Raw genomic sequence first — 18,026 nt, forward strand, 5'->3', positions numbered from 1 at the left:
TTGGTACATCATTGGTGAGCACTTAGTACTGCTGTACAGTACTTTGGAAGGGCAACAGAGCACATTTAAGGTGCTGTCCTAAATCTGCAGCAACCAGATTTTGGTGATTTCATCACATATAGTGGGAGAAAAGTTGCATTCGTGCTTCCGCAGTGGGAGATAAAGCTTGGGAGAACAACTGTAAGCACTTTGTGTGCTTTTGGTGCAGTGTTTGCACACTTGCAGGGAGTCAGGCATTGACAGGTTGCATATTGCTATGGCAACCACAGGTGAGAGCTCTTCATTGCTTCACATCAAGAAGCTTGAAGGCTCACATAACTATGATATTTGGCAAACCCAGTGCTATAATGTGTTGCTCCAGAAGAAGCAGCACAAGCCTATCAAAGAAAGGGGTGTAAAGCCCGCTTCTCTTACTGCTGAAGAGTGGGAAGATATGGATGAGCTGGCAAGATCTACTATCATGTTGTCTGTGTCAGACTCTTTACTTTTCAGCATTCGTGAAGAGAAGACAGCTTGGGGAATGTGGCAGAGATTGCAGGACTTGTATGCCCAGCAAAGTGTCTCAAGCAAAGTGTATTGGTTGAAGAAACTCATAGGTCTTCAGATGAAGGAAGGGGCTTCTATGACAGCCCATCTAAATGAGTTTAATGGTATTGTCAGCCAAGTTATAAATCAAAAGTTGGCAATGGACGATGAGTTCAAAGCCACTTTTCTCTTATGCACTTTGCCAGAGAGTTGGGACACATTCAGGACAGCCACTAGCAATTCGAATGCTATGCTGTCATATGCAGATGTTGAGGGTGCTCTTCTTCAAGAAGAGATGAACAGAAAGAATAATTCTGTTGGAAAGTCCAATGCAATGAATCCACGTGGGAGATCTTAGCAAAGGGGTAAAAGCCAAGAACGGGGAAGGAGCAAGTCTCGCTCCAAAAAGGACTTGGAATGCCATTATTGTGGCAAGAAGGGACACATTAAAAAGCAATGCTACAAATGGAAAAATGATCAAAAGGAAAAGGAAAAAGGCAAAGACAAAGACAAAGATGAAGCCAAAGATGTAAAGCCAAAGGGCAAAAGTGGAGTCAAGATTGAAGAAATCAATGTGTCACGTGCAGGTGACAGTGAGGATGAGGTCCTATTTACGTCTTCACTTGATGCCCATTCACTTCTTACAGGCGGTCATGGTATGCACTCATGGATCATTGATTCAGGTGCCTCCTTTCATGTCACAGGTTGCAGAGACTTGTTTGTCAGGTATACTGCTGGCAATGAAGGAGTAGTTTATTTGGGTGATAACCATGCATGCAAGATTCTTGGCAGAGGTGATGTGAGGCTTGTGTTTTCAAATGGCTCACAGCTTATGCTCCATGATGTCAGGCATGTGCCTGAGATCAAGAAGAACCTGCTTTCTACTGGACAGCTTGATGATGCTGATTATGTTACCACATTTGGTCGTGGAAAGTGGAAGATTTGTAAGGGCTCACTGGTTGTTGCCAGAGGCTCTAAGGTGGACACTCTTTACTTCATGCATGCAGGTGTTTGTCACCATGCTAATGTAAATGCAACCGAGCTGCCGGAAATCTCTATGTGGCATAGCCGGTTGGGACACATGAGTGTCAAAGGAATGGAGCAATTGTCTCGTTTGGGTTACTTGCCTTCTCTAAAGTTTTCAAGTTTTCAGTTTTGTGAGCATTGTATATATGGTAGGCAACTACAGTGCCCCCACAAGAAAGCTCTTGGACAGAAAGATGCTCAGTTAGAGCTTGTGCATACAGATGTATGTGAGATGCCTCAGCTTTCTTTGGGAGGGGCAAAATATTTTGTGTCATTTATTGATGATGCCACACGTAAGGTGTGGGTTTAAACTCTTCGTTTGAAGAGTGATACATTGAGAGATTGCCATGCATTACTTGTTCTCTGGATTAGTGTAGTGGAATTGAGAGATTGATTGATGTGTTGAATGGTTGGATCGTCAAGTGGTGGTTCGTGTATGTGAGCTCTCCCGCAAGGGATAAGCCTTCATGCACTAATCGGGTCGAGTCCTCGGATTGACATTGTGTTTCTCAATACATTTGTTGATCGGTAGTAGTACTCTATGAACACTATATTGCACGATAGAGAGAACCGCTTTTCAATGGCGCCGCTGTCGGGGAGCGAGTGCCTACATTAGTTACACACAACCACTCCTTGTTAAGCTCCAATCGGTTGCAAAACCGTTGGATAGGAGAGCAGGTTTTGGGACTAATTTTAGTACTTATGTAAGACTAATCTGTTGTTAAATTCTCTTTAATATCTTGCAATTTGAGTGCGATTGGCTAGCTATGCCTCTCCCTTGAGAATCAAACTCGCAAAACACTGAAGGCTTTGCGTTCTGACAATGGTGGAGAGTATATGTCCAAACAGTTTCAGGACTTTTGTGATGCTAAAGGCATCAAGAGGGAGCTCTCTACTCCTTATGATCCTCCACAAAACGGGACAGCAGAGAGGATGAACAGGACCATTCAGGAGAAGGTCCATTCTATGTTGTCACATGTTGCATTACCTCATGGTTTTTGGGCTAAAGCTGTTATGACAGCCGTTCACCTTATAAACAAGTCACCTAACACGAGGCTTGGTGGGAAAGTGCCAGAGGAAGTATGGACAGGGAAGCCTCCGTCATACATGCACTTGAGAGTGTTTGGTTGCGTTGCGTACGTGCACATACGCAGGGAAATGCGCACCAAACTTGATCCTAAGTCTCACAAATGCATATTCCTAGGATATGGTGACAGAGGTGAAATGGGGTATAGACTTTGGGATCCCATGAATAGAAAGATTATACGCAGCAATGATGTCATTTTTGATGAAACATGCATGTATAAGGAGCCTGCAAGGCAACAGGAGCCTGGCAGAGTCATCTTTGATGATGATGGACATCATGGACAACAACCAAGGGCTGTAAATCAGCCATTACAGCAGCAAAACCAGCTCTTAAATGGTGCTGAAAATGGTCCAAATGGACAGCCAGAGATGGCAGAAGATATCCCTATGGATATGCCACAGTTAGAGGAGATACCGGGCATGATTTTTCAGCCTTATGGCATGGAACAGGAGCCACCAATGGGTGATATGCAGGCTGGACAGCAACCTACAAATGATGGTCATTGGGTACGGAGGTCCACAGACCCTCCAGAGCCCCTAACAGGTTTGTTCCAGGGGTTGACTACTTGATGCTCACTGACTGTGGGGAGCCTTCATGTTATAAGGAGGCTTTACAGAGGGCAGACAAGGCTCTTTGGGAGCGTGCCATGAAGTCAGAGATGGATTCTCTGCACAAAAATGGAACATGGAAGTTGGTGCATTTGCCTGCAGGCACGAAGGTTTTGCCATGCAAGTGGGTTTACAGGCTCAAAGTTGCACCAGATGCAAAGCCAAGATACAAAGCCAGGTTAGTGGCTAAGGGCTTCAAGCAGGAATATGGTGTGGACTTTGATGAGATCTTCTCTCCAGTGGTCAAAATGACCACACTTAGAGCTGTGTTAGCTTTGGTTGCACATGATGATCTGGACTTGATTCAGATGGATGTGAAGACTGCTTTTCTTCACGGTGATCTCCATGAGGAGATATATATGCAACAGCCAGAGGGTTATGCAGTGAGTGGAAAGGAGAAGCTTGTATGCAAGCTGAAAAAGAGTCTTTATGGGCTCAAACAGGCACCAAGAGAATGGTATCATAAATTTGATACATTCATGAAATCCCAGAAATTCAGGAGAAGTGACATAGATCACTGCTTATACACCAAGAAAGCTTTGGATGGCAGTCTATTGATCCTCATCTTGTGTTGATGATATGTTGATTGCCGGGAAATCTCGTAAGGAGATGGATGCCTTGAAGCAGAGGCTGCATCAAACCTTTGATATGAAGGATTTGGGTGATGCAAATCACATTTTGGGTATGTGGATACTTCGGGACAGAAATCAGCATGTGTTGTATTTGTCTTAGAAGGAATACATTGGCAAAGTTTTGCAGAGGTTCAATATGGACGGGGGGAAGAAGACTAGTACTCCTTTGCCTCCATATGTGAAACTCAGTGCTATGGACAGCCCACAGTCAGATAGTGGCAGGGCTGATATGGCCAAGATTCCGTATGCTTCAGCTTGTGGCAGTCTCATGTATGCCATGGTTGCTACTAGGCCGGACATTGCATTTGCAGTGGGAGTGGTTTCTAGATACATGGCCAACCCTGGCAAGAAGCATTGGGAAGCAGTGAAAGGTGTCATGAGATACCTGAAGGGCACACAGGATATGTGCATTTGTTTTGGCAAACAGGATGCATTAGTGCATGGTTACACGGATTCGGATTATGCCGGTCATCCAGATAACCGGAAGTCTACTACTGGTTATGTGTTTACATTCACAGGAGGTGCTGTGTCATGGATATCCAGGATGCAGAAGTGCACTGCCTTATCTACAACAGAGGCCGAGTATATTGCAGCCACAGAGGCTTGCAAGGAGGCATTATGGCTATCTCGGTTAGTGGTTGATTTGGGTTATACAGGGGATGTTCCATTGTTGCATTGTGACAGTCAGAGTGCCATCCAACTGGCAAAGAACCCTGTCTTTCATGCAAAGACGAAGCATGTGGATGTGAAGTATCACTTCATCAGAGAGGTGATAGAGAACAAGCAAATTCAGCTTGTTAAGATTCACACGGATGACAACCCGGCTGATCTGTTGACAAAGAGTTTGCCTCCGGAGCGGTTTGCTCATTGCAGACACTTGATGGGCATTGGATGAGGCCAGTTTCAACCTTGATATGGCCTTGTATATTATCATGTACATGCTGATTTTTTCTTTTCCTTTACTTAAGGGCACTTTGCCTTTAAGTGGGAGGTTGTTGGGGTAAAGGCACTATGCCCACCCTTATAGTGTGTACAAGCCCATAAGTTTTAGTACATAGTACACTTAGTACTTTTAATGTACTAAGTGCACTATGTGTACTAGTGCAATATACATGTGTGATAGGGGAGTCACACACTCATTCCCATGAGTTGACTTATCCCCACAACTCTCTCTCTCTCTCCTTGCTTCTCTGTGTATGTCTCCCACATGAACTCTAACCCTAATTCTAATCCTCCCACACAAATGTGGTGTCAGTATGTGACTAAATGTAGTGTGAAATGTCATATGTCTATCATGATTGCCTTGTCATGTGTATGTGAACTATCATTTGTGGGCTTCGTTTTACAGGATGTCATGTATATGTCCTTGTGAGGGAAATGGCATATTTTTTATATGGTCCTGTCTAGGTTTACATGCATTGAATGTGTTCTTTCAAGTGCATGTGCAAAGAATTTGCTAGGATGGGACAATTGAGCATTAATTGCTTGGTGTGGATTTGGGGGAAGGAAATCGAAAGAGTGGTAAATTCAGTTTGCTGAGGTGGCTCGCAGAATTAGAAATGAGCATGTGCATGCAAGTTGACTAAGGAATAGAGAATACGTGTTCTTGGGAGGAGCATAAGGTGGAAACTTGCCATGCACGGTGTACGTGAGGAGAGGATCGGCAAGCTTCTGGAGGCATGGCTGCCGCTGTGAATTGGGGGAAATGAGCATGTGCATGCAAGTTGACTAAGGAATGGAGAATACGTGTTCCTGGGAGGAGCATAAGGTGGAAACTTGCCATGCAAGGTGTACGTGAGGAGAGAATCGGCAAGCTTCTGGAGGCATGGCTGCCGCTGTGAATTGGGGGGCACGTGATAAGGGTTGCTGCTAGATAGAGAATAGCGTAGGATTGCAAGAAGGGGGAGACCTCGTGTACTTGGTTGCATAAGCTAATAAGGTGGCTGCTGGAAGGTGACGGAGAGAAGATAAAATCCATCTTTGATATGCTGCATTTGTGTGCTGTTTTTACAGAATGTGTGCCCAGGACTCATAAACCCTAATAAACAGCACAAGGCTCTGATACCATGTTGAAAGAACGGTAGGGGAGAAGGAGACACACACACAGGCGTTGATTCTGTGTTTGTTGTCTTAGTATGTGAGAGAAGTTGTGAAGCTATTTGTTGACAGCCACAAGCTTGGTGTTGACAAGCTTCTTTGCTGGAATTGATGAGGGGATATGCAGTAATCACTCTCCTGTGGAAGCTGATTTCGATATGCAGCAGAATATGATTGAGGTTCTTGTGATCTTGAAGAGGTTTACATGAGAGTTGGTATCAGGCTGGTTCAGCATGTTATTGTGAGTCTATGGTTATGTTGGTGAATCCATGGTCAGTTTTTATTGCTCAAGACACTGGTTGCCTATGCTCGTACTTTATGAGCAACCACACCGTTGCTGATTCCTCAGGAATTCCGACTTCATGAATCTCTACCCGAGTTACATTCATGGTGATGTATGGTCTGTGTTGTTGAGGGTGGTGGATGAAGAGTGGACTGAGGTAGTTCTTCCTGACGAAGAGGACCTTCCTAAGTTTATCTATCACCTTGAGTTTTGTGCAGAGGAGGATTTAAATTGAATTAATGGTTTTGAGTAATGGTTGTCTGGGGGTGTTTTCAGAGTGTTCCTGTCCATCTTTGCTCATCTTTCCTTTCCTCTCTTTTCACCTATCAACGGGTGGATCAATTGGGTGGCCAAATGGTGACAGCAGACGAATCCTTCTGCAAACGGTTGATGGAACCCCAGCAGCCCTTCCCCATTGGAAGGCTCAGGTGGTACCTGCACCCCTTTGTTATAAAGGATTTCTGGCAGCACCTCTGGAGCAGTTTCAGGCACCAGAAGGTGTGGCATTTTCGCTGAATGTTGGCACACAGGAGCCTTGCAATGGGCACATAGCTAACAATCTCTGGACGGATGGCCGGTTGCAGCCACTGCAGCTGCCTTAAGAAGAGCCAGCGACATTGCCTTTGGGACTGACCAAAGGCCCTGCAGATATGGTGGTGCATTCTTCATCTTTTCATGACGGATCCGAGCACTGCCTGCACGGTCACGTGGGAGGCGATTGCTTGGATGGCTGAGGCAGGGCCAGCTCTTTTCTACAAGGACGACTTTCCTTGGCTTAACTCCCCTATAAAAAAGAATCCTTGGCAAAGCCATGAAATTTTGCTGGCTCAAAACCAGCATAGCAATGCCCACAACAATGTCATGCTAACCTTTGATTTGGCACAAGTTCCATGGTGTTAGACGTAACGTTTCCTCTTTTGAGTTTGGGAAGGATCCACTTCTTACACCTGAGCTAAAGCAAAGCATAAATGGAGTGGCAAACAAAAGATTCGTTTAAAAAAAAATGCTGGGCAGGACAATCCAATTGAAACATAGCATACACTGGTTATTTGCTAAATGCTTCTCAGAATGCTGCATGTACTAGTCTATTATGTACAAAAAAAAAATAGAGAGAGAGTGGATGCATACCTGGTCATTTTGACTCAACGAATGCTTCAATAAAACCATTCCTGGCTTTAAAATATTGACAGCCAAACTACTTTCCATCTTCTGCTTCCTTTCTGCTTGTTTCTCTGCCAAAATGGAAGGAGAAAGAAAATATCGTTTCCCTGTCTGAGGTGTGCAAATATCAAAGACAGCTGCACCAGATTCCTTCACGTCAGAATCCATCAAGCACTCTTCATCTTCAGTTGAAAATGTATTAGCTCTCTCCTTCAAGTTTGGTGTTTTCCATGCTCCATCATTGACGTTGTCATAGCCAAGTGCAGACACAACAGGATCGTCATGTTGCACTCTCCCAGTTTTTGCGAAAGCCTCATTGCAGTGCAGGTCACTGTGTCTTCTGCCTGGTCGAATGCCTTTACTTTCAGAAGATTGCCGAACATTCAAGAAGACGGGATTCTCCAGAATACATGGATTTGGCTTGATCCGTACATCATTTGATCTCTTATCCAATGGACTACCATCTAAGATGCTGGTCTTGATGCTGATATCATTTTCCATGTCACTAGCCATCACAACCTGCAAAAGAGACCTGTGGAACTGAGCTAAGCTTAAAACATGTTGCTTTTCATTAAAGGAACATTCAACCCAATCAGAAGATATTCTTGAAATTCTCAACAATCACAGACAATCTTCTCCTTGCTGCATCATAATCGATGAACAGTAATTATTCGTAATAAAGTTTAAGTAAAAAACCTGGTTAATAATCTTTCCAAAATATGGAAGAGATACCTACATTAATATTGTAAGCTATTCTTAGGATGATACGTTTTAAAAATAGTACAAGAAAACTTTATTATTGATAAATAATGAGTATTTGTAGTATAGTTCTAAAGCAGCGGACCTTGGTAAGCAATTTTCCCTCTTTACTAAGAGAGATGCCTTTCTGATAAATTCTTTCAGGAAGGAAACATGAATACTGTAAACTATTGTTAGGACAAAACATTCATTAAGAAAAGGTACAAAAAAACTTCCAAAAAGTTCTTACATTCCAAAAAAGGCCATACGTGGGAGTTGGCCATGAACATTTCCAACCAAAATCAAATCCATTACTAGCTGCAGATTAAACCCACTGTGCTCTTTCTATATGATAATGAGGGGATTTTGTGTTGATGATAAATCCATCAAATTCAAAACCTTTGATGGACAGAAGCAGGGGGCTTGCACACTACTCTATAAATAGGATTAAACACATATTTAATGGCCAGAGCGAAAACCACAAAACTTCAAAAGATATTTTGCACAGTAACTCCACACTCAGGCCGGAATGGGCCCACACCCCTTGCAATGTCTATATTACCAAGGAGTTTTAACAATAAAGCTTGAAGCCTTCACTTCGCCCACACTGGAGATTAGGCCAGATTACCCAGAGAGAATATTTAATATACAAGTACACCTAGGCTTTATCCATACCCCAACATCACAAATAATGATACGTAACTCTTGCCTCGAAACACATACACTTACAATTTGCAGCTCCACAACAAGAACAGGGTGCCCAACATTTAGAATGAGTGCCCAACAGCCAATACCACGAGTAAATCGACCCAGTGCAGATGATGTCAATGATCAGCAGCAGCAAGTACAGAAAATCCAACTTCAACAGGCACACAAGTACCACCTACAGGTTACCAAAATTGTACTTAAAAGTACAGATGCTGTACCGCTGGTACAAACAGGCCAGAGGGTAAAGTAAGCAGCAAGTACATGAACAGATGAAACAGCAGGCTTGGTATGAACAGGTAAGCAATATGGTTGGCATAGGGCAGGTACAGACCATAGTGCTGTACAGCAGGCCTAGAGTCTAGACACTTACCATAGCAGTTCGAACAACACAGGCAGTAGCTGCCAATGGTACAAAGGTGCACAAGTTGTTCGGAAGGTGAAGGTGGTCAACATCATAAAAATGGTGCCTCTTTATTGTTTAAACAACCTTTCAACTAAAGTTGGCCATGCTGAACGATGTTAGCCATGTGTAGGAGGGGTAGGAGGTAAGTCATGTTGTTGGAATATATATCATCTTCAGAGGGTCTACATACACCTTTTCATGCTTCATTGCCTGGATCCCCTGCTCCCGCTCCCCAAGTGGTTCCTCTTCCCAATTTTTCTTCTCTAAGTTTCTCATATCCAGGTCTTGCTCCCACCCCTAACCATATACCATCCAACAATCCTCCCCAAGTCAGTGACTCCATGAAGCTTATAGCAACCAACTATCATACTTGGTCTTTCTACACTCAATTATTGCTGAAAGGAGCCAATGTGTGGATGGCTATCTCCACACCTCACTTGGTGAACCCTGCTTTGAGAAGCATATTGGATGCTCAGGCTCGTCTTATCATCATCCATTGCATGATTCCATCTATACATGCACGATTTGTCTCTACCCGGAGTAATGCTCATCAAATGTGGACGGAGATCCAGAGGAGGTATGGGAGAGTTTCGACAATGAAGATTGCAAATTGAAGTCAGATCTGGACAAGCTTACAATCAATTGAGTCAGATAACTTGATTGAGAAGATTGGAGAGTTCACCCGTATCAAGCTGCAGCTTGTGGAGTATGGAAGCACCATCAACAATCCTCTCCCCCTTCTGAGGAAGTCGTAAGTTATCTCCACACGACAAGTGCATGCTTCGCGGAAAAGGCAAGTCGGAGTCTACTTTTGTTGCCTCTGACAAGGGCAAAGGCAAAGGTAGAAAAGGGACCTCCAACAACAACAACAACAACAACAAAAACAAAGGCAAAGGCAAGGGTAAACAGGATTCAAAGAAGTCCAAGGACAAAAGCTTTGGGTTCTTTTGCCACTTACATGATGTTTTATATGTACCACGGATTTCCAAAAATCTATTTTCAGTATACAAACCTTCTCAGAAGGGACTTGGTGTGTACTTTGATGATGAGATCATTGAAGTGATCAACAAGAAGACTTTCTCGGTTGTTGCCAATGGAGTTCATGATAGGGGTCTCTACAAGATCACCAACTTTTCTTCCCAAATCCCTCGCACTGGCTCACATATTCATCAGCTTTTCTCCCCCTTGATGGCTTTGGTTTCCAAGGCAAATACTACTTTGTGGCATTCTCACTTCGATCATGTACCCATTGCTGCCTTGTAGAAGTTCCATTCTCAGCAGGTTGTCAACGGACTACCTCAACTTACGTCTCTTTCACACATCTTTTCATCCTGCAAGATGGGCAAGCATAATCAAGATGCATTTCCAAAGGAGGCCACTCATCGAGCAACCCGAAGACTGGAGCTTATACATGTAGATCTTGCTAGACCCATGGAGTTTGAGTCTCTTGGAGGGACTCGATATTTTCTTCTTCTTGTGGATGATTTCACTCGCAAAGTCTCGGTATGTTTTCTGGCTCGCAAGTCAGATGCTTTTGCCAGTTTCAAGACTTGGATCGTGATGGTGGAAAATCAATCTGGGAGTACAGTTTCTTTTCTTCGGATTGATAATGGTAGTGAGTTTATACCGTTTGATAACTTCCTTGCGTCAAAGGGCATTCACCGATAGACCTCTGTTCCTTACACTCCTCAACAAAATGGAGTTGTGGAACGAAAGAACCGGACCGTAAAAGAGATGGCTCATTCTTTGTTGCATCATGTTGGTCTACCTCCTGCTTTCTGGGGTGAAGCTGTTGGTGGCTACCTCAATTTATCTCATTGAGCGCTCTCTCACAAAAGCGGTTGAGAGGATGACTCCGAAGGAGGCTTTTACAGGACACATGCCTTCTGTTTCTCATCTACGTGTTTTCAGTTGTGTTGCTTATGTGCATGTCCCAGATCAGAAGAGGACCACACTCGCACCGAAGTCAAGAGGATGATCTTCACAGGCTATAGTCTGAGATCCAAAGGGTACCGCTTCTAGGATCCAGGCATTGATGACATCATCATTTCTCGGGATGCTCAGTTTGATGAGAGCTTGTTTGGCATCAACTCCTCTCCACCTAATGTATCTAGAGATTTTCTAGACGGCGGATGTTAGTGATCTTATACCTCTTCCACCTCCACCTCCTCGTCCTCTTCCTCCTCCAACTCCGGTGCCAACGGCTACTTTAGAGCCACCAGTTGTTGCTTTTGCACCAGCTTCTACAGCTCCCAGTCCCTCTACCAGTCCTGCTTTGACTCCGGGATTACCCCCACCAGTGCTTACTTCATCACCTCTCCCAGCAGCATTAGATGAGTCCTCTACTACAGCTGGATCTTCTTCTTCTTCACGCTTTGAGAGGAAGGCTAGCCTACCTCGATGGGTTCAGCAACTCTTTAGTGATTCTGGTCTCACTGTCTAAGCTCCATAACCAGATCTCTACCACCACCCTTGGACCTCGCCGTTCATCTCGGGCTTCCACATCTCATCACACAATGAATTATGCTCTCATGAGTTCTCTCCAGGAGATCGATGAGCCTGAGAGTCCAAAGGAGGCTCTTTCACAGCCGCAGTGGCGGCAAGCCATGGAAGCAAAGATGTCCTCTATTGAGAGGAATCACACTTGGTCTTTGGTGCCACGGCCTTTACATCGTCGTGTGATTGGTGTGAAATGGATTTTCAAAGTCAAGTTTCATGCAGATGGTACTTTGGATAAGTACAAAGCCCGCCTTGTTACTCCAGGATATGCTCAGAAGGCAGGTGAAGACTTTGATGAGACATTTGCACCTACAGCCAGGTATATCACCATTAGGATTGTTTTGGCTCTGGTTGCACACTTTAGATGGCCAATGTTCCAGATGGATGTCAAATCCGCTTTGTTGAACGGAGATTTAGACGAGGAAGTTTATGTTGAGCAACCTCCTAGTTTTGTGATTCCGGGACAAGATACCCATGTGTATCTTATGCAGAATGCTCTTTATGGTCTCAAACACACACTCCATGACTGGTATCAGAAGATTGATGCCTTCTTGTTATCTCTTGGCTTTGAGAGGGCATATGCTGACAGCAATCTCTATGTGCTTCTTTTTGATGGGGATATTTGGCTCATTGTTTTGTATGTTGATGACCTCATCCTTTCTAGCTCAGATACTAAGTTGGTCACATAGGTTCAGTCCAAGCTTTCAATGACATTTGAGATGATTGATCTTGGCCTTCTTCATTATTTTCTTGGACTAGAGGTTTGGCAGAAAGCTAACTGTATCTTCATTTCTCAACAGAAGTATGTGAAGAAGCTACTCTCACTTTATGGGTTGCTAGATTGTACACCTCTCTCGTCCCATGGATCCCAATGCCAAGTTATCCAAGGAAGATGATACACCCTTGGTGGATTCCACATAGTACCAGAAGATTGTTGGCTCCTTGCTTTACCTTGCCAACACCCATCCACATATCTCCTATGCTATGAGTGTCCTCAGCCAATTCTCATCAGCCACTCCAAGGTCTCATGCGCAGGTAGAGCCTTGAGAGTTCTTCGTTATCTTCGAGGTACTTCAGATTATGGCATCACCTATTCCAGTGGTGCTGATTTGTTTGGTTTCACAGATTCTGATTGGGCACGCTGCATTGATAGTCGGAGATCTACATCTAGATATTGCTTCATGCTTGGTATTGGATTGGTTTCTTGGAAGTCTCAAAAGCAAAGGATTGTTTCTGCTTCCTCCACCGAGGCTAAGTACAAATCTTACCTTCTCTCCTCCACCGAGGCACTTTGGATTCATCAAATTCTGGAGCATTTGTGTTGTGCCGACACTTCCCCAGTTACCATATTCTTGGATTCTCAGAGTGCTATTACTCTAGCTTAGAATCCTATGATACGAGGACGATCCAAGCATATTGAGGTGCATTATCAATTTGTACGTGACTGGATCGAGTTGGGACTTCTTCAACTGGCCTACTGTTCTACCAAGGATAATGCGGCTGATCTCTTCACCAAACCACTTCCGAGAACTACTTTGGAGGTGTTACTTCAGCGTGATGGTATTGGACCGCTCCTCTAGCGCTGAAGAGGTGTTGGAATATATATCATCTCCAGAGAGTCTACATACACTTGTCATGCTTGTACTGGTCATTTTATGAGACCCTACATTAGCATATTTAGCAGATATTATTTAGGATTTTTCTACCATTTTTAGGCATTTTATAGCATTTTTATGCTACTGGACAGTTGTCGGACTGCTACAGCTGGCCGACTAGCTCTCAGGAGGGATATGTAAGGGTGCTCACTCTTTCCCTCAGTTTTCATCTCATTCTTGCATATCTGCGCTGGAGGTCATTGGCTGTAGAGATAGTCTCTTATGCTTGTAAGCACCTACAAGCTCCCCTCGTGCTCATTTTCAGCATTAATCAACTGTTCCCAGCCTTCTACAGTTTGTGCTTTGGGCCTACAACCTGTCTTTGCTCTTTCTTTCAAGTCACACCACGTGTAACCATGCAAAAGTCCACGACTCATGAAAGGTGCCCACATAGGGATGTTCCTAATGAGCATAAAACCCATTAAAAACGAGTGACAATTTTTCCAGCCTCAACCAATGGGTGTGAATCCTTTTAAACTATGGAGTGCCCAAGTAATGAATCATCCGTCTTACCCCCAAATCACTGGGGCTGCCCGAGAGTGTTTCTTGCACAGTCTCCATCCTCTTGTCCACTACAAGAGGATCTTGGGCCTAAGTCCAATCGAAAAAAAAATAAGATGCTGATGTACTCAGCAATGAATCTGGAGTGACCTCCCATCTAGCCTTGACCTCAGACGGTCCCTTCCATTTGATCAAATACTGATAATAGATGGTATATCAAGACCATCTATTACGTTGATCCAAAACCGTCTCAAGTTCCATACAAATCCTCGAGGTTAGGGATCTCCTCTAATCTCATCACCTTCACCAAGACGTTCTTTCAAACGCTAGTGTGAAATACAAGGTGAATCTTGATTTTAGGTGGTAGTGCTATCCGATAAGCTACATCACTAATCTTCTTTGTGATCCGGTAAGGACCACAACATTGAGAAGATAACTTGTATGCTTGCCAGTTTTCATCATCTTGGAGTCCTTAGAGACTTTTGAGATACACCCACATGCCCTCTCGTAAAACTCTCGGGGTCCATAGTTGGTTGGTGTAATATTGAGCGTGGTCTTGAGCACTCTTTACACTTTCCCTTGCAACCTTCAGCATATCCTACATATTGTCACATGCACACACGTGGACATGGCTAATCTCCTTGCTAATCCTACATATCCTACATAGTTGGTTGGTGTAATATTGAGCGTGGTCTTGAGCACTCTTTACACTTTCCCTTGCAACCTTCAGCATATCCTACATATTGTCACATGCACACACGTGGACATGGCTAATCTCCTTGCTAATCCTTCATTTGGCAACAAGTTTAGTTTAGTTCTAGAGCATTGGTAGGCTCTAGCAGGTAAAGAAGAAGCTCTACTGGTCAAAAGGACGTATATATACCTAGATGAATCCAGAAACATGCCCAAATTCACCTTGCCATTTATAACCTCATGGTAGTCATCCACAAGACAATAAACCATCAACTCCATCATGCATAGTATGGACTAGATACTACGACATCCCCACAAAGGTCATCAGTGCCCAATAGTGGGTGTAGAACTTGGTATCAATATATGCCTCTCCACACACACACCCCACACGCACACGCACGTAAGAGCACACATTCATACAAAGGTTTATCTACTAAACTCTATCAGAGCTCTGAAGATACAAGGCAGACTCAGCCATAATGAAGCCTAGCACCGAGGATCATAACAAATAGAAAGAATTACTACAACAAAAAGGTAGTTGATAGGACATATGCACCACTAAAGATAGAAAGAATTAACACAATATCAACTGACTGCAACTTGGACAAAAACTTCACAATGTGAAATTTGCATTGTTCGCTAATACAACATAAAGATATACCTAGATGAATCCAAGAACATGCCCAAACCTCATGGTAGTCATCCACAAGACAATAAACCATCAACTCCATCATACATAGTATGGACTAGATACTACGAAATCTCCACTAACATCATCAGTGCATATATGCTCCCACACACACAACCCATGCACACACACACACACACATAAGAGCATGCATTCATACAAAGGTCTGTGAACTGAGTTTCTGTCAGAGCTCCGAAGATACACGGGAGACTCAACCATAATGAAGCCTAGCACTAAGGATCATAACAAACAGAAAGAATTATTACAACAAAAAGGTAGTTGATAGGACATATGCACCACTAAAGATAGAAAGAATTAACACAATATTAACTAGCTGCAACTTGGACGAAAAATTCACAATGTGAAATTTGCATGTCTGCTAATACAGCAAGGGACTGATCGGCCAGGTCATATGACACCATACAAGGGAAGTCAGTAGCATTAAAAAAAGATCGGGCTTGTCATTTGTTGGCCAACAACGGTAAAGTAATTATAGGGGCATTTCATGAGCCTATAAATAAATAGGCAAGTCTTAGTCTTTAGTATCTGATCCCCAGTTGGAGCAAGTCAACAATCAATCTAGATAGGGTCTTAGTTTACCATTTTGGCCACATAAGTTGTGCAGCCAAAGACATTTCTTTGGATCATATCAATATACTGAAAACACAGTTCATCTCCCTCTTCTCTCCAATCAGAGTCACTCCAACCTCGGAGACTATCTTGGTCCTTCGATCCCCCTCTAGTGTCATAAAAGATTCCAAGATACTTCGTACCCTATAGATACCACAAGATCCGCAATCTTGCATCCCAATGAGTCTTCAAAGGTTTCTGCATAAATGAGCTCAATAGCCATCATTATTATGTTCCTAATCAGTAGGCTTAGGACTGGATCAAGTAAGCAAAGGCTTAAGAAACGTACCAAGGTAGCAGTCATCATAATGGGGCTAACCGGCAGGCAAAACCACAAGAAAGAAACCCTGGGAGTAGTATGCTCAAGGGGCATACCATAGGCTCTCAAGAACAGTTCCAAGGGTGGAGTAAAGGCATGATCATCCTCGGAAAGAAGACCATCATTGTGTTTAGGGACAAGGATTGCACCCAAGAGGACAAAGTGGAATAGATGCACAGTTTTCAACATCACACGTGTAGTGGAATCTCGGAATGGCAAGGTTTTCAAGGTTGCCAAGAAGGAAGGATGTCAAATTTTGGAGTCCGTGTGCACACAAGCGATGATGACAGTCATCAAATCAAAGTTCCAAGGATGGAATCCCACCATCAAGTTTCGCAGGAGGGGACGTCACGAAAAGCACACACGTAGACATGGCTAATCCCTGATTTGGCAGCAAGTTTAGGTTAGGTCTAGGATACTAGCAGGCTCAGCCTAGGAGAAAGGTTCCGAATGAGAAGAGACTTGCAAAAGAGGAGGCTTACTAGCCACAGCTTGGGAGCATAGAAGCGTAGCTCCGCCAACTGCCTCTGTAAATCAAGAACGATGAAGTATATAGAATCCACAAAATGAGATGCACGAGATTAAAGCAGGTGAAGGCTGTCCAGAAGGTAGTGGAGGCTCTACATAGTCCATTTATTGTTGATATGGTTGTGGTGTGGTCGTCAAATGTACTTGAGTGCTGGGCAGACTGCACAGCATCATCACCCACGAGCTCATGAATAGCAGGTAGGGTTGTTGTTTGGGCACCAAAAACATCCATAGGCACACTGGCCATAGCTTGTTGTGAGTTGATCCGCCATGAAGTAGAGGTGCAGATATTCAATAGGCATGCAGGAGTAGGAGGAACTCAGACAGTTGAAAATAGTCATCAATCAGGGGTAAATATAACAAGAGGCTTCAGCTTAGGTCAACTTTCCGAAGACGCTTCATGCATGCAGGCTATTATGAGCATGTACCCCAAAAAAGCAAGATTACCCCAAGGCGCCTAGCTTTTGGCTCTCTGTTCCCCCTTTTTTTAGCATAAAGTTCAATTATGCAGGATTCAACTCCACGCTCATGCTTTTTTGAGACACCCATGCATCCCTGTAGTGCGCCCAGTCCTTTTGAGTGTTTCCAGCCCCCACACAAATGGATCTTCTGTACAGCCTGTTTCAAAAAGACTTCCACGATTATGTGTATATGGTGGGCAGGGCTGTACAGCAGCCCCAAAGCATGCCCAACTCATGCTACAGTCCTCTTCCACACACCCAACCTCTAACAGACACGCCTTCATGTATGCGCTAGGGTTTAGTCTCTGCTTGTGTCACTTTCCCTGGATGAGGTACTGCTGTTTGCAGCCATGTACACAAAAAGCATCCTTTAGAAACCCAAAAACTCCATGCACGTCAAAAAGCGCATAGGATTAAGCCCTGTGCAGAACTCAACCAGCAGTTCAAAACCCTCCTGTGCAGGTAAACGACCAAACAAGGACTGTCAAAGAACAATCAAAGCACGCAGACATAACAAAAAGCTCCTGTTTTTCCATAGATATGCAACGATTTCAAACACTGTCTGAGCATACCTAATCATAGCGTCTTCTCCACTTGTCTCTGACTCTACTCCATTTTCCGCCCTAAGAATCCCAAGCCTTGGAAGACAAAAAGCAGCCCACATATTAGAACCTAGAAGATCCACACGATGGCATTTCTCCTCTCCTTTCAAAGTGTTCCCAGATTAATTCCAGAAGGTCTGGCTCTACATACCAATATAAAGCCCCTAGGCTAACAGGCCCTG

General features: G+C 43.8%; 1 protein-coding gene across 1 annotated transcript in view; it reads right to left on the reverse strand.

Moving 5' to 3' along the window:
• LOC147628284 (transcription regulator/ zinc ion binding protein) overlaps window positions 1-18,026 on the reverse strand; it is a 75,640-nt gene that overhangs the window by 19,018 nt on the left and 38,596 nt on the right. Inside the window, exon 4 of the mRNA XM_086813361.1 lies at window positions 7,387-7,938. Within this exon, the coding sequence (XP_086669487.1) occupies window positions 7,387-7,938 (552 nt within the window). The remainder of the gene's footprint in view (window positions 1-7,386; window positions 7,939-18,026) is intronic.

This window comes from Cibotium barometz, chromosome 19 (genome assembly GCF_041138505.1).
Source record: "Cibotium barometz isolate CiBa-2024 chromosome 19, ASM4113850v1, whole genome shotgun sequence".
Lineage (NCBI taxonomy): Eukaryota > Viridiplantae > Streptophyta > Polypodiopsida > Cyatheales > Cibotiaceae > Cibotium > Cibotium barometz.